General features: G+C 43.1%; 1 protein-coding gene across 1 annotated transcript; it reads right to left on the reverse strand.

The window, feature by feature from the left end:
- Nucleotides 1–17: 17 nt before the first annotated feature.
- ZXDC (ZXD family zinc finger C) lies at nucleotides 18–22,707 on the reverse strand. The gene is made up of 10 exons (XM_081321503.1): nucleotides 21,115–22,707; nucleotides 18,397–18,549; nucleotides 18,065–18,143; nucleotides 17,634–17,764; nucleotides 16,663–16,833; nucleotides 9,123–9,808; nucleotides 7,521–7,605; nucleotides 4,705–4,859; nucleotides 2,900–3,001; nucleotides 18–2,558 (listed from the first exon to the last, which is right to left on the reverse strand). Exons 1-10 carry the CDS (start codon nucleotides 22,328–22,330, stop codon nucleotides 2,472–2,474), a joined length of 2,865 nt encoding a protein of 954 aa, XP_081177629.1. The 5' UTR covers nucleotides 22,331–22,707; the 3' UTR covers nucleotides 18–2,471.
- Between the last annotated feature and the right edge of the window lie 185 nt (nucleotides 22,708–22,892).

The following is a 22,892-nucleotide window of genomic DNA, read 5'->3' on the forward strand; positions in this document are numbered from 1 at the left end:
AAAAATAAAAGCTGAAATGAAGAAACTGGACATTAATTTTATTAGTCCTTTTAACTCCGTGATTATAAATATCCATTGCCAGCAATGGACTTTGCTAGAATAAATCTAATGCTTGCTCTCAAGCAATTAGGAATTTACAATGAGAGTTAAAACCGAGTATATAAACTTCATAAAAGAACACATTTGTCTGTCCAACAGAAGCGATTACTTATTTTTCAATAAGCAAGAATCCATAAAACAGAAGCACCACAACAAACGGATACAATTCACATTCTTACCAAGTTAGGGATCCTCTTTGAGTTAAAAAGAATTGAGTGGTCTGCTCCATACTTAGTAGGAAATGGAGGCCACACCTACTATGGAAATCAAAAAATTGGGGGTTTTTTTTACTCAAAGAAAAGGAATAAGGAATGAACAGGCTTCTTGTGGTCCACCTGTTTAATCTAAATCTACCTGTGTGTCTTTATAACAGACAGGTGTGCTTGCATTCCAGTTTACAGAGGATCACAATCACAGTAAGTGTGTGAACTATTCCACTGAGTTTTTGAAGTGATAATTGTTGAGGACAAAATGCCCCCATTTATCTTGAAAACTGAACCTTGGTGATAGAAAGAAAAGACAAGATGTTTAAAAATAAGCAATTTCTTCACTTTTTCCATTGAGAGGTTTTATATCAGAACTAAAAATAATTTGTTTTGATAATGTAAATGTATAATAATAGGTCAAGACAGTCAGGTAAATGTTTTACAGTCAATGAAAAATACCCACTCGAGATTTTTTTTTTCTAAAAAAAAAAACATCCACAAATCAAAATCTGAATTATTGTAATTTGTATAAAATGCTTCTAAACTACATTCTTCTGAAAATGAAGTTCAAAAGGCACAGGCATCAATTAGTATATTTCTATTTATGGGTAAGTCTTCTTAACTTGGAATAATCCATTATGAATAATCCAAGACAGAATTTATCCATGGTTTAACAACACAGTAGAAAATAATATTTTCAAAGCCATTCCAGACGTAATATCCTTCTGGTATATTGTATAAGGGAGATCAAGCCCAAGGACCTCCCTTTGGATTTCAACAGGTCTAGGAAATATATTTCCTAAGGCTCCTGACTTCCAAAACAGAGATGGCCACATGATGCACAGTGAACAGTGTAAGGTCCAGAGAAAGCTGTTTATCAGTCTTCCTCTTTGTCAGAGCTGCTAGAAGACGTTGCAGAGGTAATAGGGCGAGGCTAGTTTTTACTTAAGCATGAGTTCCAAGAATACAAATTTAGAATGTGATGGAAGAAGGGTCAGTTTAGAAAAATTTGTTGCTCACTCATATTTTCAAAGCAATTAACCTTTAATTTTCTCCTAACTGTAAATAAATAAGCAAAATTCGAAAGTGTTCCTTTGTAGGATATCTTTGTATAAAAAAACAACAATGCTCACACAACTTTTTAACTAAGCCGTACATATGTATAATTTTAATGCCATATGGCATATCTTGAATAAAATGCTTTAAGTTCCAGACTTAAATTCTATTGTAAAACACTGACATCTTATTTATTTCTCTGCTTAGCTGAAGACTTAGTATTTCTTCTTAAAAGTCTGTATGAATAAATTCTATTATCTTGTAATAAAAGATAGGTGTTTTAAAAACATATAAAGATGTATTTTTCATTTCGGTCGAGATGTTACTTTTATATGCTACTGACACTAGCTGGAAGCTCTTTCTGCAGCCGGATAGTCTGTATAGTAAGCAGACCGTCAATTCAACATTAATTTAGGAGTAAATTTTACTGAAATCAGCAAAACCTATTTTTGACCAAAAATGCACCATGATGGGTATATGTAATAAAGGTGACTTTGTACAAATTGGTAATACTGTTTTATATTACTGTAAACATAACCAAAGTGGTAAGAAATAACATGTGCTAGGCAGCTTTTTCACGTTCAGTGTAAAATGCTAAATTAGAGATAGCAAGAGCAAGAAATCATATTGCTCTACTAATTCAACCTTTACTATCCCTGAGTATGGTACTATTTTTATGCGCTTCTCTCTTTAAAATGTCAGTTTGCAAAAATAAATTGGTCTTCCTGCTTATTCCTTCATTTTAACCCAAAATTTAATTCATTTCAAGAAAAAAGTGCTAAGCTTAATTATCTACTATTTTGAGAATTATTCTTAATTAATTAACTATTCTTAAAATCAGTGTGGGATATCACCACTGCACGTTCACTCTAATGCAGGACTCTAATTCCCCCATATGTTCCTTTTCCTGACTCTTAAGACAGAATATACCAAGATCTGAAATTGCCTTATCAAATTAAATTTACTGAACAAGTTTTCTGTTGCACGATAACCATCAAGCATCCCAGCACTGGTGATCATGCTTCCATTGTTTACTTTTTCCTTTCAAAGCAGGAACAAAGCAGGATGCTTCTGTGTCTGAAAGTTCCAATGCTTCTGTCTCCAACAAAGTCATTCAAGGTCTTGTAGATTAATGGTGCTTCCTGTAAACTGGGAATTATCAGAATTGGCATCTTCTTCAGCAGAATTGTGTGGCTCCTGTTTAATTCAAGATGTTAAAGAAAGGTTCAGAATTTCACAATTTGCAATTGATCAACCTACACTCCTTAGATTACAAAAACACTGCACTCTTTAAAATCTATTAACTTCATGTTTATAGGAATGAACTACTCATATTTCTCAACAGTTAAAATCCTCACTAAAAAGTCTGCAACATGTTTCTATTATTTTCTTCTCCTTTACATTACACTATAAAATTTAAAAGACACAACCAAACACAGAAGGCACCTTATTGTAAACTTAAAAGTAGTGGTTAATGTTATGATAACGAATCAGCTGAAGCTGCATTTATCCAATGTTGCAACTTAAAAGTTTTGTACCTGAAGAATATGAACTGGTAAATCTACTGTCAGCTGAGTGTGTGAGGAGGAAGATTGAGAACTGAGCTGGAAGGGTAGATCTCCTTCTCCTGGAGAATCATCCTAACAACAAAAGAGACAAAATGAGTTTCTAACTACAAACCGCATTCTCCTATCCCAACAACCAACTGGTCACTTTACAAACATGTGTATATGCTTAGAAACAGCCATATATAATTTCAATTAGGAGCCCCTTTCTCTGAGGCCAGAGCAACTGTAATTTACTTATTTAACAAAATACTTCAGTAATTTCAATTAGGAGCCCTACACACTTTCACTGAGGCCACCCAAACTATATTACGTAACATTGACTTAATGCACATATATTAATAAATCCTACTGCAATCAACTTCTTTCAGAAAGCAAAAATTGTCAAGAGTTTTTGCTAAAGTAAGTCCATTCCAGAGCTTCTCCCATCTTTGTTTGCAGAATAAGCATATAGTCAATTTGATTTTAGCATGGTTCATTTGGTGATACCCATCCACGGTGTCATATTTGAGATTGCCAGAAGAAAAAAGAAACTGGAGCACCAGTTTGGTGTAGTAATTAAAGTGCTTGACTAAAGACCAGCTGAATGCCAGCTGGGTGACTTTGGGCCAGTTATTCTCTCACAGACCAAACCACCTCTCAGGGTTGTTGTTGTGAAGAAAATAAGAGCTGTTCCAAGTAATGCTGTCTCTAAAGCATTTTTTTCTATTGCAAGTAGTCCTCACTTAACAGTCACAACTGAGACCAGTAATTCAGTCTCTAAGTGACACGGTTGTTAAGCAAAAGATCACGTGACTGTGACTTGTGGTTTTACTATTGGCTTCTCCATTGGTTCCACTTCTCAGAAGCTGGTTGTGAAGCACCCAAACTTATGACCAGGGGGATGCTGGTCATAAGTGCAAGGACCAGTCATAAAGTTACTTTTTCAGTGGTTTTGTAACTTCGAACATCACTAAAGAGAAAAGTTAAGTAAGGATTACCTGTATTCCAAATACTATCTTAATTTCAACTCTAGCATTCTAGGAAGCTCCTATAATCTATATGACATTATTAGGTGCCACGTTAATAAGGCACTACAAGTCCTCATAGGTTTCTCTGCAACTGAAGACTCTGATCACTGCCTTGGTTTTGAATTTATATCATTCTATTGTTTGAGGACTTTGAGCCCTTTGACATCCATCTATTAGCAACGCTGGTACTCCGTTTCATCTGTAATTTTTCTTCTCTGAAGTAGAAAATCTGATGCTTCTCTGATGTAAAGTGACTCTTTCCACCCCCTTTAAGTTTGCCGGTTCCTATAATGTCAATACTGAATCTCAATATTTCTGACATGAAATATGTTTTGGTTCATGGTTCTGACATTCTATGCACCAGTAGTACATTTATTACTGCAGCAAGGTACCAGGGTATATTTTTAGTAGCACATCTCTCTTTTCAACTGCCAAATACATCTTTTTACATTTCTCTGTTATTTATTACCAGCATCCTTCAAAGAAACAATAATTGCAAATATTTGTTTCTGAAGCAAAAGAATGGCAAAACTGATTTGGTCATGTGATTAAAAAAAATCAGATGGAAATTTTAGACATGATTAAAAGAAAATACTGGAAACTTAAACTTTGCAATTATTTCCTAAGCAGAATTTGGGTTTGCTGCACCAAATCCTAACACGCCTGTTCTATTTAGCTATCTCCACAACATATTGTATCACAAATCCCAGCTACATGTTCCTGAAAAAAAAAAGATTATTTTCCGTGAGTTAAATTGCCAATTGTTACCTGAAGCAACTGAATTTGAACAAACTGTGTGCCAGCTGAAGGGTCTCTTACTGTTAGATTTCCATTAGGCAAAATACTGTTGCATAACCGGTTTCCATGACTAAAACAGTTAACTTTATCATTTTTGCTTTTTCTTATACCAGAGTCAGTTGAACCTGAAATCAAGAGGTGGCATTTATAAATATAAAGCTGCATTCTGAAGCAAATTTCATTACATCTCTGAAAATACTTCTCCTAAACATCTTTGAATACAACACATGATCTTACCATATAGGGAGCAGATAATTTAAGCACTGTTATTAAGCATATTAATAGTTGAGGCCACATACAAACAGTCTGTTCTCAAAAAGAGGAGAAAGGGCAATTTTCACACCTATTCATTGCCTAGTTACTTTCATCTTTTAAAAATTTACTCCTAAGAACTGGGAAGTCTTTCAGATTAGGAGGAAAATTATATACCGGTATATTTTTATTTATTCATTGGCCTTGGAAAGGAAGGGTTATTAAAAAATTACTTAATCTAAAAATGCCAACAGTGCTGTTTCTGTCCTGTATCAAGGTCTGAAACCTGACTGAAAAGGGTCCAGATAATCAATTTCAACCAACATCCTGTGGAATTGAAATGCCATCATCTTCTAAACCACCTTCCCTAAAAAGGAAAGGTGGAAGATTAGATAAAAATTGTCTGCAATAGTGGGGCCAGTAATGGTTTCTAGTGGAGAGGGTACATTATTGCCTCTTTAAAAGCTGTAATCACCCCCTCCCATCAAGGATGAATTCATCACTGCTTGAGCCACCCACATGAGCAGCCAGGAGGGACGTGGATCTAGCTCACAGGTGATGACATTTATAGCCCAAAGGAACCTGCCCATTTCCTCGGGTCCAACATGGTAAAACCGTCCCAGATAATGGATTAAGCTTGGGCATCTCCGCAGGATTTGAACCATGCTTGGCATCCAACTGATCCAGATCCAGGCAATTTTATCTACCAGTTATGCACAAACTTCCTCTTTTCAGCTCCCTAAGTCTTCTGTGAACCACAGGAAGCGACAGGCCAAGGCAGTTCAAATGGGCACAATCCTATCCAAGGCTCTGGCCATCTCCCTATTCCAGACAGCTGCCAGAACCTCCACAGGACTCGGCTCCCTTGTAGTTGCTATAAAGAAGACTCGATGCTGCTCTTTAACTTTCTTTTTCCTTTGCTCATCTGTACTGTTTCTATCGTTGTTTTTTTTACTTTATATACTTTTCCTCGTTTATCTTTTAATTATGCAAAAACTCTTGATAAAATTATGTGCACATATATAGAGGGAGAGAGGATATGAGTTATTCTGAGCAAGAATTCTAAAAACTTTAGCCTCTAGCGCTCCCAACCCCCCCCCCCCCAAAATATCATTTTGTAAATAATGGTTCAATATGTATTTCTGAATGTAGCTTGTTGTGTGTGGATGTGTTCAGTGGTGTTTTGTACAGGTCTGGTGGGTACTTGGTGCCTATAGGTAATGTGTGCTAATCAAGAATTGCATGATTGTTTCAACTTCAAGGATCTAGTACTGTATTTTTCCATGTATAAGACGCTATTTTTTCTTGCAAACATCCTGTTCAATAATCAGGTGCGTCTTATACAAGTGCACCATGTTATACACGAAGAAATAATAGTAACCTCCGCAGCCCAGGGCATGCCTGTGTGGCTTCTTTACATGCCGCCTGGTGCAATTATCGCTGGCCCAAGATGCCGCCTGGATGGGGAGAATGCCGGCCTGAGATGCCACCTGGTGATGTAGGATCGCGCTGCCCCAAGGATGCCGCCGGTCCCACTGAAGCCGCCTTCTATGACCCGTTTTTCACTGACGCAGCTCTGGCTGAAGCTGCAAGAGGCCCCGGTAAGCCACTTCAGTACAGTGATTGACGGCCGAGGGGGTGGGCGGGACTAAGCCAGCAGAGCGCCATCTGATTGGAGGAAGTCACCTCCCTTGTGTGAGCAGGGGGTTGGACTAGATGACCTCCAAGGTCCCTTCCAAATTATTTATTATTATTATTATTATTATTATTATTATTATTATTATTATTATTATTATTATTATTATTATTATTATTATTATTATTATTATTATTATTATGGCATGGCTAACTTGTATTACTGCCACTAAAGATGTGGTCTGTTTTCACTGTTTTGATTACCAATAAAATAGAAAATATGCGCAAAACTAAAGATCTGGTTTGTTGAATATTTAAAATGTTGATTTCTGAATTTTTATTTAGAAAATTGGGGGGCATCTTATACAAGGGTGCATCTTATAGATGGAAAAATATGCTATATATTTATATGCTGCAGATGAAATTTATCTCACAAAACTAAAAAAATGTCCTGTACAAGATAAATATTCCACTAGGAACTTCAAAGCTGGGGTAGCTGTGAGCCATCTGATGGCTTACTATTTCTTAATAAATGTGGATTTAGATCATATTCCAAATTTTAAGTTACTATTGCCACTCTATTTAACCTTGGGGTGGGGGTGGGGGCTTGAGTCCTAGCAACTGCCTGGATAAGTTCCTGCAGTTTTCTTGGCAAGGTCTTTTGGAAATGATTTGTCCCTTGCCTTCTTTCAGGGCTGAGGAAGAGTGACTGGCACAAGGTCGTCCAGCTGGCTTTGTGCATAAGGCAGAACTACAACTCATGGTTTTTAGCCTGATGCCTTCACCGTTACACCCAACTGACTCTCTATTCAATTTAGGACTCTTACATTTAATGATACTATCCTTAGATCCAGTTTGGTGTATACACAATATATTGTACTGAAATAATTAATACTCACCTATGTCATTCCCATCTCCTTTTTGTTTTCTTTTTTTGGCAAGCTGAATAGCTCGATAATCTGTTCTTGCAGATCCACCACTCTCCTGATGATATAAAAGGGTTTGTTCACATCACTAAATCCAGGTAGACTGTTAGATATGCATTATGAATACCATTTCCTCCTAATAACATGTATTAATCCCTAATAGCTTCCTTGCTTATATTGACTTCTGTGTAGCATCCTTCTGGTTAAGTCCATAGGAAAGGAGTCCCTGAGGATTTTACTCTGTCAACTACAGAGCTGGTGCTCACCTTCATTTCAAAGGCCATTGAGCCAGCGCTGCCCGAAGACAATTCCATGGTTATATGGCCAGCATGATGTCATGGAGCGCTGTTTTCTCCCCACCAAAATGGTGCCTATTTATCTACTTGCATTTGCATACTTTCGAACTGCTAGGTGGGCAGAAGCTAGGTGAAGATGGGTGCTCAACCTGTTGCAGAGTGCTTGGGCCTCAAACATGTGTTTTTTTTAATCCCATTTATATCCTGCCCTTCTCCGAAGACTCAGGGCAGTTTACAATCTAAGAAGCACAAATCAATGTGCTTAGGAATAGCCTTCGTTCTAACTATATGCCTGCTTATTAGGGCTTTTGCCCCCCCCAAGCGGCATTTTTACTAAGTCAGCTTATTGCCCCCAACAATCTGGGTCCTCATTTTACCTACCTCGGAAGGATGGAAGGCTGAGTCAACCTTGAGCCTGGTGGGACTCGAACCTGCACTAATTGCAGGCAGCTGGTGTTACTTAAGGAGGCATTAGCCCACTGCTCCACCAAGGCAGTGATCAAAAACATCCCAACGGAATGGGTGCGTCTAGTGGTGTGCGGGCGAACACTATCGTGAACCAACACCACACTCGAAGTCAGTAGACTTCTGAATTGATGGTCGAACCACAATCCAGGAACTTCACTAGCAGTACTTTGGCATCTTCACATTTGGCGGGATTTTCTATGGCACCACTCCTGGTGGGGTGTTGGTTCATGGATAATGTTCTCCCGCACACCGCTAGACGCACCCAAGAACTTTTGAAGCAGTTCCGTTGGGATGTTTTTGATCATTCCCCCCCCAATAGCTGAGATTTGGCGCCAAGCAACGACTACTAAGGAATTTCAAACCTTGTAAGACGTTATGACAAGTACCTCAATTTGAATGGCGATTATGTCAAAAAGTAATGTTGTAGTTTTCTAATGTGTATAATAAAAGTTCTGTATCTGCGAGTGTCTGTCGTTAATAACCAAATGGAGGTTTATTTCCAAATTGCCCTTGTATTTACAACAGTTTGGGGAGGAAGTAACGAATAAAATTAAGCTTCGTTTCTAAGCTTCTGCTATGAAAAAGACTATCCTCTTTCACTTAATATGATGCACACAACATGTAAAAGCACTGAATCAGTTTCATAGGCAGAAACGATTTATGCCACTTACATTATACAAAATACATGGTGACTTCGCTCGGGGCAGACATTCTGTAAACCCCTTTTGATCTGGTGGAGAATGACTCACAATGACAATATCCTCAAAACTAAGATAGTAATAAAAACTAGTTACTTAGGATTATTGCATACCGGAATAGAGCTGCCAGTCCCTGTGCTCAGATCAGTTTCTTTCTGTGCACTGTAACTTCCTGAAGGATTGGAGAACACATACTGAGTGACCACTTTGCTGCCTTCTTGTTGCTCCACAACATCCAGGCTAGGAAGCAAAGTTTGCTCTGCTTTATTTGGAGCTAATAATTCAGCTGTATTGTTTCCACCAAGGCTGCTGGAAGGGGTTAAAGTGGCTGTGTCTACCGACAAGTTATTGCTAGAAGTCAAACCGTGCAAGTCTTGGCTGGAACTTCTTGTTGACAAAGATGCTAGTGAGCCTAAGGCTTCTGCATTCACAGTCTGTACCTCATCCAAATGTAAAGTGCTTTGCTGTAAAACGGTGGTGGTGGTTCCCAATAAAAGAGAGCTATCCAGGCTGTGTGGAATGTCACTGCTAGCCACTAAAATCAGTGGGTCAACTGTCTGAGCAAGGGAACTGCTATTGACAGACAGACTGCCTCCAAGCGTAGAGCCAACTGAAGCAACATCTATAGTAAGAATTCCAGAGTTTATTACAGCCATATCAGCTGAAATTCCAGAGGAGTTCCCAGATACACTAGAAAAAAGGGACACCAGGTCTACATTGCTGAGGTCACTTTGTCCTGAACTGGCAAGTTCGTTGCTAGGTGTGAGGGAACCAATGGTTTCCATCTGATTTAATAGATCTGAAACAAAGCAAAATGTTTTTATAAGATTACCTAGTTACTATGACAGGTAGCCTATAAATCTTGCCTCCTTCCTCTCCCTCCAGTTTGGCTACATATCCTCATTCCAAGAACCTATGTCTTCCATTTCCAATTAAAGCAGCCAACACTACCTTCATTAAATTTGGAAGAAAACAGTACAGGCAGTCCTCAATTTACGACCACAATTGAGCCCAAAATTTATGTTGTTAAGTGAGAAATGCGTTAAGTGAGTTTTGCCCCATTTTACAACTTTTCTTGCCAACGTTTGTTAAGCGAATCACTGCAGTTCTTAAATTAGTAACACGGTTGTTAAATGAATCTGGTTTCCCCATGACTTTGCTTGTCAGGTCGCAAAAGGGGATCACATGATTCTGGGACACTGCAACCATCATAAATGTGAGGCAGCTATCAAGCATCCGAATGTAAATCATGTGACCAGGGGAGTGCTGCAACAATCATAAGTGTGAAGAAAAATAATAATAATAATAATAATAATAATAATAATAATAATAATAATAATAATAATAATAATAATAATAATAATAATAATAATAAATTATTATATTATTATTATTATTATTATTATTATTATTATTATTATTATTATTATTATTATTATTATTATTATTATTATTATTATTATTATTTAGATTTATATACCACCCTTTCCCGAAGGACTCAGGGCAGTTTACAGGATATTTAAAAGAAAATCAATACAAAAGTTAAAACAATTTTAAAAGATTAAATGAAACCCTGAGAAAAAAAAAACCCAGTTAAAATTAAAAATTAAAAATTCTCAGCCTGGGCCAGAGAGCTCGAAGATCCAGTTCTTCAGGTCCCGGCGGAATGAACGGAGATCGGGGGCAGTCCTAAGCTCTGTGGGCAGCTGGTTCCAAAGGGCAGGCGCGCCCACTGAGAAGGCCCTACCCCTGGGTGTTACCCACTGGCAATCTTTAACCGGCGGCACCCTGAGAAGACCCTCCCTGTGGGAGCGCACTGGACAAAGGGAGCTTGATGCTGGCAGCAGGTGTTCCCTCAGATATCTCGGACCCTCGCCATTTAGGGCTTTATAGGTCATCACCAGCACCTTGAATCTCACCCGGAGGGCAACCGGAAGCCAATGCAGCTCGCGGAGTAGAGGTGTTACATGGGAGTATCGGGAGACCCCCATCACGACTCGCGCGGCCGCATTCTGCACCAGCTGAAGCCTCCGGGTGGTCCTCAAGGGCAGCCTCATGTAGAGAGCGTTGCAGTAGTCTAAACGGGAGGTCACGAGCGCATGAGTGACTGTGCGTAGGGCATCTTGGTCCAGGTAGGGTCGCAACTGGCGCACCAGGCGAACCTGGGCAAAAGCCCCCCTGGTCACGGCTCCTATATGATCTTCAAAATTGAGCCGTGAATCCAGGAGGACGCCCAAGTTGCGAGCCCTATCAACGGGGGGTAACACCTCACCCCCCATCGTTAGAGATGGAATAGTCTGGTTGACCCGAGATGCCGGTATGCACAGCCACTCGGTCTTGGCAGGATTGAGACGAAGCCTGTTTCTCCCCATCCAGACCCAGACCGCTTCCAGGCAACGGGACATCACGGCGAGGGCACCACTGGGTTGGTTCGGGCTGGAGAAAAAAAGTTGGGTATCATCAGCGTACTGATGATACCCCACCCCGAAACCATGAATGATCTCGCCCAGCGGCTTCATATAAATGTTGAACTGGAGGGGCGAGAGAACCGACCCCTGAGGAACTCCACAAACGAGAGGCCTCGGGGCGGACCTCTGCCCTCCCGTCAACACCGACTGCGAGCGGCCCAGGAGATAGGAGGACCACCGCAAAACAGTGCCTCCCACTCCCAACCCCCTGAGACGCCGCAGTAGGATACCATCATGGTCGATGGTATCGAAAGCCGCTGAGAGATCTAATAGGACTAGGACAGAGGAACAACCCCTGTCCCGAGCCCACCAGAGATCATTCACCAGCACGACCAATGCCGTCTCCGTGCTGTGCCCAGGCCTGAAACCCGATTGGTACGGGTCCAGATAATCAGTTTCATCCAGGAGCAGAGGAAGCTGATGCGCCACCACACTCTCAACAACCTTCGCCAGAAAGCGAAGGTTGGAGACCGGACGATAGTTATTTAAAACAGCCGGGTCCAGGGCAGGCTTCTTGAGGAGGGGTCTCACCACTGCCTCTTTCAGGGAGGCGAGGAAGACACCCTCCTTCAGGGAAGCAGTTATTACTGCCTGGAACCAGCCTCGTGTCTCCTCCCGAGCCGCATAAACCAGCCAGGAGGGGCACGGGTCCAACAAACAAGTGGTGGAGCTCAGCCTCCTCCTCATCCTGTCCACACCATCAGGGGAAACAGGATCGAACTCAGTCCAGATAACATGCTCAAGACCGTCTGATTCCTCCACGTCAGACTCCGCCCAGAGTCCAAACCAGCCCGGATCTGAGCAATTTTGTCCATCAGATGATGACTAAACTCCTCGGCCCGCCCCTGCAAGGGATCCTCCCTCACCTCCTGGTTAAGAAGGGAGCGAGTCACCCTAAACAGGGCGGCCGGGCGATTATCTGCGGACGCGATGAGGGCAGAGAAGTAGTTAGCCTTCGCCGTCCTCATCGCCGCAAGATAAGATCTTATAAAGATTCTTAACTGCAATCGGTCAGATTCGGATCGGGTGGATCTCCAACAACTCTCTAGACCCCGTCTCCAACGCTTCATCTCCCGGAGCTCCACAGAAAACCATGGAGCCCAACGGGATCTGCGCCGGGTCAGGGGTTGCAAGGGTACAACACAGCCGAGTGCCTCAGCAGCTGCCCTATCCCAGGCATCAACCAAGGCATCAACTGGGCTGTGAGTGAGGGCGATGGGTATAGACCCAAGCACCATCTGGAACCGTTCCGGGTCCATTAGGCGCCTGGGGCGGAACCACCTGGTCGGTTCCGCAGCCCAGCAGTGGGGGGTAGCATAACGGAAGACCAGCCGCAGGAGATAATGGTCGGACCATGACAGGGGAACAATGACCGGTGAACCCCCTCCCAGATCATCCAACCACTGTCCGGACAGGAACACCAGGTCGAGAGTGTGACCCCCCACATTAGTCGGGCCCTGAATTACTTGGGTCAGGCCCATGGCTGTCATGGAAGCCATGAACTCCCAAGCCAACTCAGATGAACCTCCCAGTGAAGGCAGGTTGAAGTCACCCAGCACCATAAGCCTGGGGAACTCCACCGCCAACCCTGAGAGGGTGTCGAGCAGCTCGGGCAGGGCTGTTGCCACACAGCTGGGTGCCAGGTATGTAAGCAACAAGCCCATCTGAACCCGAGGGCCACATCTCAGGAGGAGGGTTTCACTCCCGCCAGTCTGGACAATGGTGGTCTCCCGCGGACATAAAGTCTCCCTGATAACCACCACCACCCCTCCACCCCTACCCTGAGCCTGCGGCCGGTGTAGCACACGGAAACCTGGAGGGCATAATTCAGTCAGAGGGACCCCTCCCTCCGAGCCCACCCAAGTTTCCGTAATGCACGCCAGATCCGCGCATTCCTCCTCGATCAAGTCACGAACGAGGGGAGCCTTGTTAACAACGGATCTGGCATTAAAATAAACCAGCCTAAGCTCAGGGACCTGATCACCCTCACCCCCGGGTGAGAGGGTGCTAATCGGAGGGTTGAAGCGTGCCACCGCTCGAAGACAGAGGGGGCGCGATCCCAGATGTTGATATGGCCCTCCGTGCAAACACCTGCCGCCATTCCCTATCATCGTGGGGATTTGCAGCCCCACCCCAGCACACACAGAACCAGCAGTCTCCACCCCCAACCCTATCTCGCCGGGACCCTTCATAGGCCCAGACTGAGTACCAATTAAAAATTCCCTCCCCACCCTACTGTCCCTCCCCTTCCCTAACCCTTTAAAATACCTAGCTAAAAAATATATCAGGGGCCTCTTATGCGTCTCCACCAGAGGCCCCTGGTTAAGCCCAGCCACCTCTCGGGGTCCCAACAATTGGGCCCGTCATCAAGGGAAATGTTAGAAAGGGAGGCTGGTTGTATCCAGGAGGGAAAACCCCCCCTGAGGGCGTACAAGTCCGATCTAGAATATTGTACTCGAGCCATGAAATGGAACTGTCCGTATGAGCCATTGTTCATAAATGGGGTCAGATGTTATTAAGATGATAAGATGTTAGTTAAGATGTAAAAACATTAAATCCGGAACATGTCTTCATCCAGCAATCCGCCAATCCGGCTCTGCTCTCACCTGAGCCGGTCCAGACAAGAGCCCATAACTGTCCTCTCACCTAGCCATGAGATCCAGCCTGGGGTGGATAAGGGCAGCATTGCTGGGGGAGCAAAAAATCTCCCCTGCTAGTCTCTCATACCAGCAGGGGGTTGATAGCCAGTCCAGGGCCGCCCTCTCACCACGGCCTGTCCCAGACTCCTTCCGGAACATCACAGGGAGGTCACAGGAACAGGAAAATTTCGAAATGTCCCAAATCCTGATCCAGCCTCCAACCCATCTTGAGAAGTAACAAAGCAGAGGCCATCCAAACACGCTAAATCCATCCCTAGGGCAGCAGGGAACTCAGTCATAAATGTCAAATGTTCAGATTCAAGCAGCCAAATCTCCATCATCCTCTGAGAAAAAGGAGACAAAAAAGCCTCCCCCATAGCCTCCACGCCAAAACGGCACCTAACAACAAACCCTAGAAGGAGATGATCCGCGGCCATTTTATAAGCCGAAAGGCCAAGAGTAACAGTCAGGAGTAGAGAGATCCGCGCGGCTGCAAACGGCGCCCTCCAATTAAGTTCAGGTGCCAGATGGTCCATCCAGGGGTCCGCAGCAGGATCCTAGGCTGCCGAAGCCATTCCAGTCTAACGAAGCTCCCCAGCGCCCGAGGTAAGTTAAAGCGAGAGATCGATTCAAGCCAGCACAGCGCCCGACAGCTGATTCCGAGCACCAGCTGATCGGCGGCAGGTTACAAGCCGCCCGGCCGCTGCCGCTGCTACTTATCTGGGGGGGGAAAGGCTCCACACGGCAAAACGGTGCTAGCCTGTTGTTCCTACACCCCCCCTCCGAATATGTCCCTCGGCTGGGCTTTCGTGAGCCTCCCAGCCACCCATTGTGTTGGCTCACCGCGGAGCTCAGCGAACGCCGCCCATAGTCGCCACCATCTTGGGCAAAAAAAAATGATCATGTGTCACTTTTTTCAGTGCCACTGTAACTTCAAATAGTTACTAAATGAACTGTTATGAGTTGAGGACTACTTGTAGTGTCAGAACTCAATGCTACTATGCCACGGTAGTGTAATTTTGTTAGGATTTCAGATAATCTCTACCTCTTGTTAACACATGTTCAGACTTCCATAATATGCTATGCATCCCTAGCAAAATGGATAGTGCTAGAAGTAATTTTCACACAACTAGCAGTTGTGCCAGCAGTATTTATAGAGGATGTGAAGGGAGGCATTATGGTGTAAAGCTCTGTCCTTAAGTATGAGAGTTGTAGTATCTCACTACATATAAAAGGGCAGACCTTTGCAGCATTGTGGCACAAGCCCCACCCCTCCTTTATGTGCATTTTGCTATTACGCTATGTAAGAAAGACAGAACTTTGGGCAAAACACAACATTTGTCATTCCGAGCTTGCTAATCTTGACTGAAGCACAGAGAAAAGCAAGTCACACAGAATACTTATTCAGAAGACATTTTCAATAATAAAGTAGGTATTTGTAGTAGCATCAACAGAGAAAACCTTTGAGGAATACCCAAAATGGTTGTTTCACTGCCCACACTTAGGTGACCCATTTATTTTGCAATTTTTATGTTTCTCCTACTATATCCACTTCTTGCTCCCACTGAACAAAGTCATAATCACCTTTGCTTCTTTTGATAGGTATTCATTATTTGAAAGAGATTACTTAAAACCCTACACTCATATTCCTATCTTTCATAAACATTTTATCAACATTCATTTACTTGCTGTTATTTTTTGCCATTTATGTATAGCCTGCCATCATTCATTCATTTTGTTAAATATAACTAATAACTAATTTGGTCTTTGATACATTAATTTGCAGATGCACAATCCTGGTTACCATAAAAATTGCCACAGTAGTGGCAATACTGTCTGCCTATGAAAGTAAATACGTAATATTTCACCAAATAATACCTCCTTGTAACATCACTACAATCTTTTCTTTATTCATTTATCTTTAAATAATCGAGGAGGATCACTCACCCACCCTTGCCTAACTCCCTCAATTCTGAACAATCTGCTAAGCATTCCAGTTATCATTACTCATTACATTCAGCAAATAGAATATAATAGAATAACAGAGTTGGAAGGGACCTTAGAGGTCTTCTAGTCCAAGCCTCTGCTCAGGCAGGAAGGCCTATGAACAACACTATGTTAATATAAAAATTTTTATAGTTCAAAACCATTCATTTTATTATTTGCTTTCTGTAAATCAATAGTAAATATTGTTTTCAACATTTATACATATATCAAGTATCTACAAAAGAACAAATCAGATATATAGACTATAGGTCCCCAACCCCCAGTCTGTGGACCAGCACTGGTCCACAGCATGCCAGAAACTGGGCCACACAAACAAGTGAAGCCCCATCCATGGGATGCAGGCAGCATACGAAACCACGCCCACTCTAGTCCGTGGAAAAACCTCTCTCCACGGAACTGGTTGGAGGCCACTGATATAGACCCAAATAATTAACTTCAGTGAAATGAATAATTTTTTTTCCAAGATCTTTAGAAATAACGCATTCTATACATTTTTCAAATCTCCAGATAACTCAGTCTTCTAAGGAAGTAAATCATACCTGCACTAAAGTTGTGTTGCTTCACCATGTGTGTTTTCATACTATGCTTTGAATTGAATAATTTGCTACAACTGGATACGGGACAACGCATCTTCAATGAATCCACATCCTGAAGGTGTTTTTTGGAATGAATATATAGACTACTGCGTGCTGAGAACTTTGCACAACAACCTGAAATATACAACTGGATCATATGAATATAATATATATGTATAGATTTAAACCATATTATAAAAGTTTCCTATGAGGTTGCAGACAGCACAGTTTCTCATAATCCCTTACTTCTAGACCTCAGTGTTTTGATTCCCCAGATCTTTGCTCTTTCAATTTTCAATGATTTATAGATAAAATCTCAGACAGGTGACAAAGCTAAGAAAATGCTAAGGAGAGAAAACCATTTTGAATGAGTTGTATGCACAGTACTTAGTCTGTCACATCCCTATAGCAGAGCAAGGACAGAGCTAAGCAAATATACTAACAGCAAAAATTACCTTTGAAAGGTGATCTTACAAATCTGAGAAAAGCTATAAATGTAATATCAGTTTCAAAAGCTTGTGAGAACCCTGCATGCAATTCAGAGCCAAATTAACTAAAACAACTGCACTATCCAACTAGTTACATTTATCAAGGCAGTGGGAACTTTAAATATAATACAGAAATTAAATCTCCATCCTGCCCTCACTCCAATTTTATTTTTATTTTACTGGTGGATGCCCATATTCCCTAAAAATGAAAAAGAAGTCTTGAAATTGAATAGTTTTCAAAAGAAAAGTATGCCTTTGGAAGAAAGATTTAGCTCCTTCTTCACAATTAGTTTGTGTTGTACTTTGAAAGTATTTTCTTTCCTGTCATGAGATTCAATAGCAATCCTTCAGCCCAGCAATCCTTCTGGCTATATAATATATATATATTGGTCTTTTATACGTTTCGATCAATCTATGCAGAAATAGAATCAAGTATTTGAATAATACCTTCCACAGGGCATTCAAATGGTTTTGTACCAAGATGAGTTATACTATGGCCTTTCAAATGTTCTGCTCTTGTAAAAGATTTTCCACAACCTTCTACAGAGCACGTGAATCTCCTGTCATCTTCATGTTTCCTACAAGAGTAATTAAATTGACATTAACATCAAGCACTTCTTGCATAGAACTGAGAAAATCATATATCAATAGATTGAAGTCTGATAAGTTTTTAAAGCCTATTACTAGACTTACTCCAAAAATGTTTTAGCTAAGCAGACTGCCTTCACTCAACTCTATTTATGTTAAGAGCATTTATTCAAGTTCATTTTCTATTACTGAATTTATAAATCTTCAAACTTAAACTGCAGTTTCTTTAAAGATTTGTATACAATATTTGTTTGGCAATGATTTTCAGTATAATCAGTTGGAACATTTACCTTTTATGTCTTAATAGCTTAGACATGCTGGTGAAAGACCAACCACAGCCTTCAAAGTCACAAATGAAAGGTCTTTCTCCTAAAAAAAAAGGCATACAAAAATTGCAAATACAAAGATTAACACATTTGGTTTCAAAAATTCCTAATCTGATTAGCAATTATATTCATTAACTTCTTTACATTGATGATTTTACCAATCAAATTCTTTACAAGATACAGTTAAGTCCTTGTCTATAAACAGATTATCAGCTTTTAAGGATAGCATCTATCCAATCAACATATTGTTCTTTAAGTCAACCAAACGCAAACTTTAACAGTACTCTAGTTCACACCTGTGTGACTTCTCATGTGGATTTTCAGCCGGCAAGCTTTGTCATACTGCTTGTTACAGCCTGGGAAGGAGCAGGAAAACATTTCTTGTTCCCTGAAGTGGACTCGATTATGAGAAAATAATGCACTCACTGTTATGAAAGTCCTCTCACAACCTGGAGAAAAAAGAAACAGTTAACTGTATTCCGCAAGAAAGCAGAAATGAACAAAACAAACCCCCTTAATTTATCTGTGTCATAAACAATATGCTACAGATAAATAAAAACACAATTTTCCAAAGCAGATTATTGCCAGGCACCGTATGCTGGGAACAGCCAATAAAGGAATATTTTCATGTTCAATTTCTACATCTTCTTCTATCTAAAAGTTTTTGAAAACAGAATACCAGCAGACTTATTTTGTTCTACACACCTAAGTTACAATGTAAGAATCTATTATCTGGCTTCCATTCTACCACAATAGGGCCACCAAGGTACCAAGAAATGATAGAAGCTGAGATCCAGATTTGCAGAGGACAACAATGGGAAAGCATGGTTTACCAATTCCCAGCAAATGTTCCTCCTGATAACCTATAGAACATTAAACTAGAAATTAGACTTGCAACAAAAATTCCAAAGAATGAATTCACCTCATCTTAAAAACCAGTGCACACAACAGAAAGTATATTGGACTGAGGTTAAGGAGATCTGAGTTCAAATAAGAAAAATGTAACCTTGCAATCGGAACAGGCACACCACATCTCACAAAACTGCCTTCTTCCCAAAATGATACTCTTTGCATTAATTATGAATTCAGCTGTGATAGCGCACAAAGCTTTTTAAAACCTTTCTGTAATTATTTTAAACAGGGTATATTTTATTTAGAATTGTACTGAACGAAAGGGATTCTTTTTCATGTGAAGACACATAGAATTGCATGTCTGTCAGACTCTTCAGAAACTCAGAAAGATAACAGTTCATACCAAAGGCCACAAAAACATTCATGGGTATTATTTTTTTCTGATAACATGTTCAACATATAAACATACACAAACACACAAAGTAACAATACAATGGAGATTTTAGTATTGGGTAATTAGTTCAAGGCTGAAGCTATTATCATATAATACTTTGATGTGAATTTGTGAATTTCAGGGAATTTTTTTACTTTGTATGGGTAGTCCTCAGCATACATCCTTTTTTTCCCCAGTGACCATTCAAATTTATAATGACTTATGACCAATTCTCAAAGCTCCAGCCATTGCAAGGTTCCTGTGGTCATGTGATCACAATCCAGGTGCTCTGGTACCTGGCTTGCGATTATGACATTGCAGGAAGCCATATTATGTGATCAACATATGTGACCTTTCAATATGGAAGCTGGCAAGGAAGGTTGCAAATTGCCCTAGAAAGTTGCTCCAGCTGCCTTTTCTCCTTGACGAGCCTACTATGGAATCCAAGAACTCAGGGATCTTACACTCTGCAGCACCTCACCCACACTTTAGTGCAGGGGTCTTCAAACTTGGCTTTTTTATGGCTTGTGGACCAACTCCCAGAATTCCAGGCATGCTGGCTGAGGAATTCTGGGAGTTGAAGTTTGAAGAACCGTGTTTTTTTTAAATCCCATTTGTATCCCGCCCTTCTCCGAAGACTCAGGGCGGCTTACAATCTAAGCATAAATCAATGTGCTTAGCAATAGCCTTCATTCTATGTATATGCCTGCTTATTAGGGCTTTCGGGGGCCCCCAAGCAGCATTATTACAAAGTCAGCTTATTGCCCCCAACAATCTGGGTCCTCATTTTACCTACCTCGGAAGGATGGAAGGCTGAGTCAAGTTTAGTGCATGCCTGCCCACAGCATCCTGCTCTCTGGCCTAAACCTGTGGCCACCCCTTCTATGCCTCTATCAGCAATCCCATAGCCTCTACCAACTTGCTGTGACACCTATGGACCCTCTCTACATTCTTGAGTTAGGGTTCTCATCTCCTCCTGCTTAAGAACTTGGGGGTCCTAGGGGTTACAACGACAAGCAGAACTGCAGTCGCTAATCGATGCAATTACACGACATCGTGCTTTGCAACTGCATAGCGACTGCATAGCAATGGTCCCAAGTTGCAGTCATAACCCAAGGACTTCCTGCATTCAACTATGGATTAAAAGTTAAATAATGTTATGCTACTAACGCTTTAGGGATTTTTTCCCCTCCTCTTTTTATTTTCAATTCTTTAATTTTTTAAAACCGAATGTGTTAATTTTATATTATATATTACATTAGTGCATTGAAATCTGCACAGAAATAATACAACGATCACGATTTGCTATTTTACAATAAAGTATTGATGCCTACGTATTTAATTCGGTTTCTCACATTCATTGGAATACACGTTTTGCAACACTTAAGAACTGTAAGTAACTGGCCTACACCCTCGTTTTAAAATACCCCCTTTTTTTCATGGCAGAAACGCTACACACGAGCAGTGTGAAAGGCAGTTTGCCCAAACCAATCAGGCCGGGGCCGACCAAGTTACCTATTTATTTGAACAAGCCGGCCTGGCCTGATGGGGGATGTGTTGGGGTTTTTATTGCGGTTTTTTATATTATTATTATTATATTGTTTTAGCTCGGGCTTATATTTAATTCTCTTTTAACTTTTGTACTTTGTATTTTATATGTGCCCTGTTCACCGCCCTGAGTCCTTCGGGAGAAGGGCGGTATACAAATATAATAAACTTTAAACTTTACCTGGGTACTCGCAGCGGTAAGGCCGGTCTGGCTCCAGGTGGCTCCGCCGCTGATGGGCCCCGAGCCGGGCGGCGCTGGGGAAGCGCTGTCCGCAAGCCTCGCATTTGAGCCTCGCCTCTTCTTCGTGAGCCCTGCCGTGCGCCCGAAGGTTGTAGATGGTGGTGAAGCGCTTCGTGCAGCCCGGCGCCGAGCAAGCGAAGGGCCGCAGCTTGTCGTGGGAATGCAGGTGACGCCGCAGCTTGTAGGCCGTGGCGAAAGCCCAGGCGCAGCCGGGAACCGGGCAGCTGAAAGGACGCGCCGCCCGACTGGCGCCAGCTGGAGGAGCAGGAGCTGCGCCCGCCGCCTCTCCGCCCTCCTGAGCCGCGCCGGTTGGGCTCCCGCCGCGCGCCGACAGTTGATGCAGACGCAGCAGCTGCTTGCGGGAAAAGGTCTCGGCGCGGTGGGAATCCGGGCGAGGATGCGACGCCGGAGCCCGCGAAGATCCGCCGGAGGGTGCAGCCGGAGGCTGGGCGGCGTCGCTCGGCTGAGCCGGAGGAGGAGGAGGCACTGGGGCTGCCGGCGCCGGGCCGCCGAAGCTAAGCGTCCCATTTTCGAAGCGGACCAGCAGGCTCTGGTTGTTGATGGTCAGCGTGCCCGAAAAGGAGGAATTCCCCTGCCCGCAGCCGCCGCCGCCGCCACCGCCGGGCTCCTCCTGCGGCCCGCCGCCCTCTGAGAGCGGCGCCGAGGCCGGGCCTTCTCCCCCCGCTTCGCCGCCCGGCTTGCCCTCCACCCGCGGCCGCTGCGTCGGCGGGGAATCCTGAGAGGAGCCTCGCGAGGGGTTTCCGGAGGCTCCGCCCCGCACCAAGTTAAGCACCAGCAGCAGAGCGTCGTTTTCCGGCGGCTGCCCGGGGCCTCCGGCTGCCGGGGATAAGGCGGCGGAGGCGGGCGCGCCGCCGGAGGTAGCAGTTCCCGGCAGCGGCGGCGGCGGCAACTGCTGAGGCGGCGGCGGCGGCTCCGGCAGCTTCCCCTCGAGGAGCAGCAGCACCGGGAATGTCACGTCCAGGCCCCAGGCCCCCGCTGCCGCCGCCCCCGTAGAGTCACGAGGCTGAGGAGGTCGGCGAACAGGCCCTGTGGAGGGAGCCCCGTCGTTCGCGGCGGCCACACCGGCGCCATGTTGTTGGCTGGCGGGCTCGGGCTGGGCCGCCTCCGCGGCGGCAGGCAGCCCCTGCGTTTCCATCTTGGGGGTCCCTGTAGCAGCGGCTGAAACCGGAGCCGCGGGGCGGAGCCGGCCAAGAGATCGGAGAAACCCGGAGCGCGGAATCCAGGAGAGGAGCCGATCTTGCGCGGCCGAGTGTAAAACCAGGAAGTGGCAGTTCTGCGGGAAACCGGAGGACAGATCAGAAGCGGGGAGGGGGGTGGAGATCCTGATTCAAAACATAGCTAAAACCAAGAAAGAAATCCCACTTTGCGTGGGGTTTATGCTCCTTGGGAAACGGGGATCTCGTAATCGTTATATTAGAGCAAACAACATGTTATATTCAGTGGACACCCCCGTCAGTATCCCCAACACTCTGCTAGCAAAGAGCCTCGTAAACAAAACTTCGATTTGTATAAATTGTGTTTTCCCTTCATTTCGCTTCTGCCAGGACTGAAACTCACCAGTCCCTTCGCCCGATAAGTATGCCGGCTGGGACTGCGGAGTAATGTCGTGGAGGTCAAGAGTTCTTGATCCCTTGCCCTCGGATGTTTCATTATTACTGAAACTTCAATTTAAAATGCTGAAATGAGCTTCCCAAATT

This window comes from Vipera berus (genome assembly GCF_964194415.1).
Source record: "Vipera berus genome assembly, chromosome: 2".
In the NCBI taxonomy this organism is placed as follows: domain Eukaryota; kingdom Metazoa; phylum Chordata; class Lepidosauria; order Squamata; family Viperidae; genus Vipera; species Vipera berus.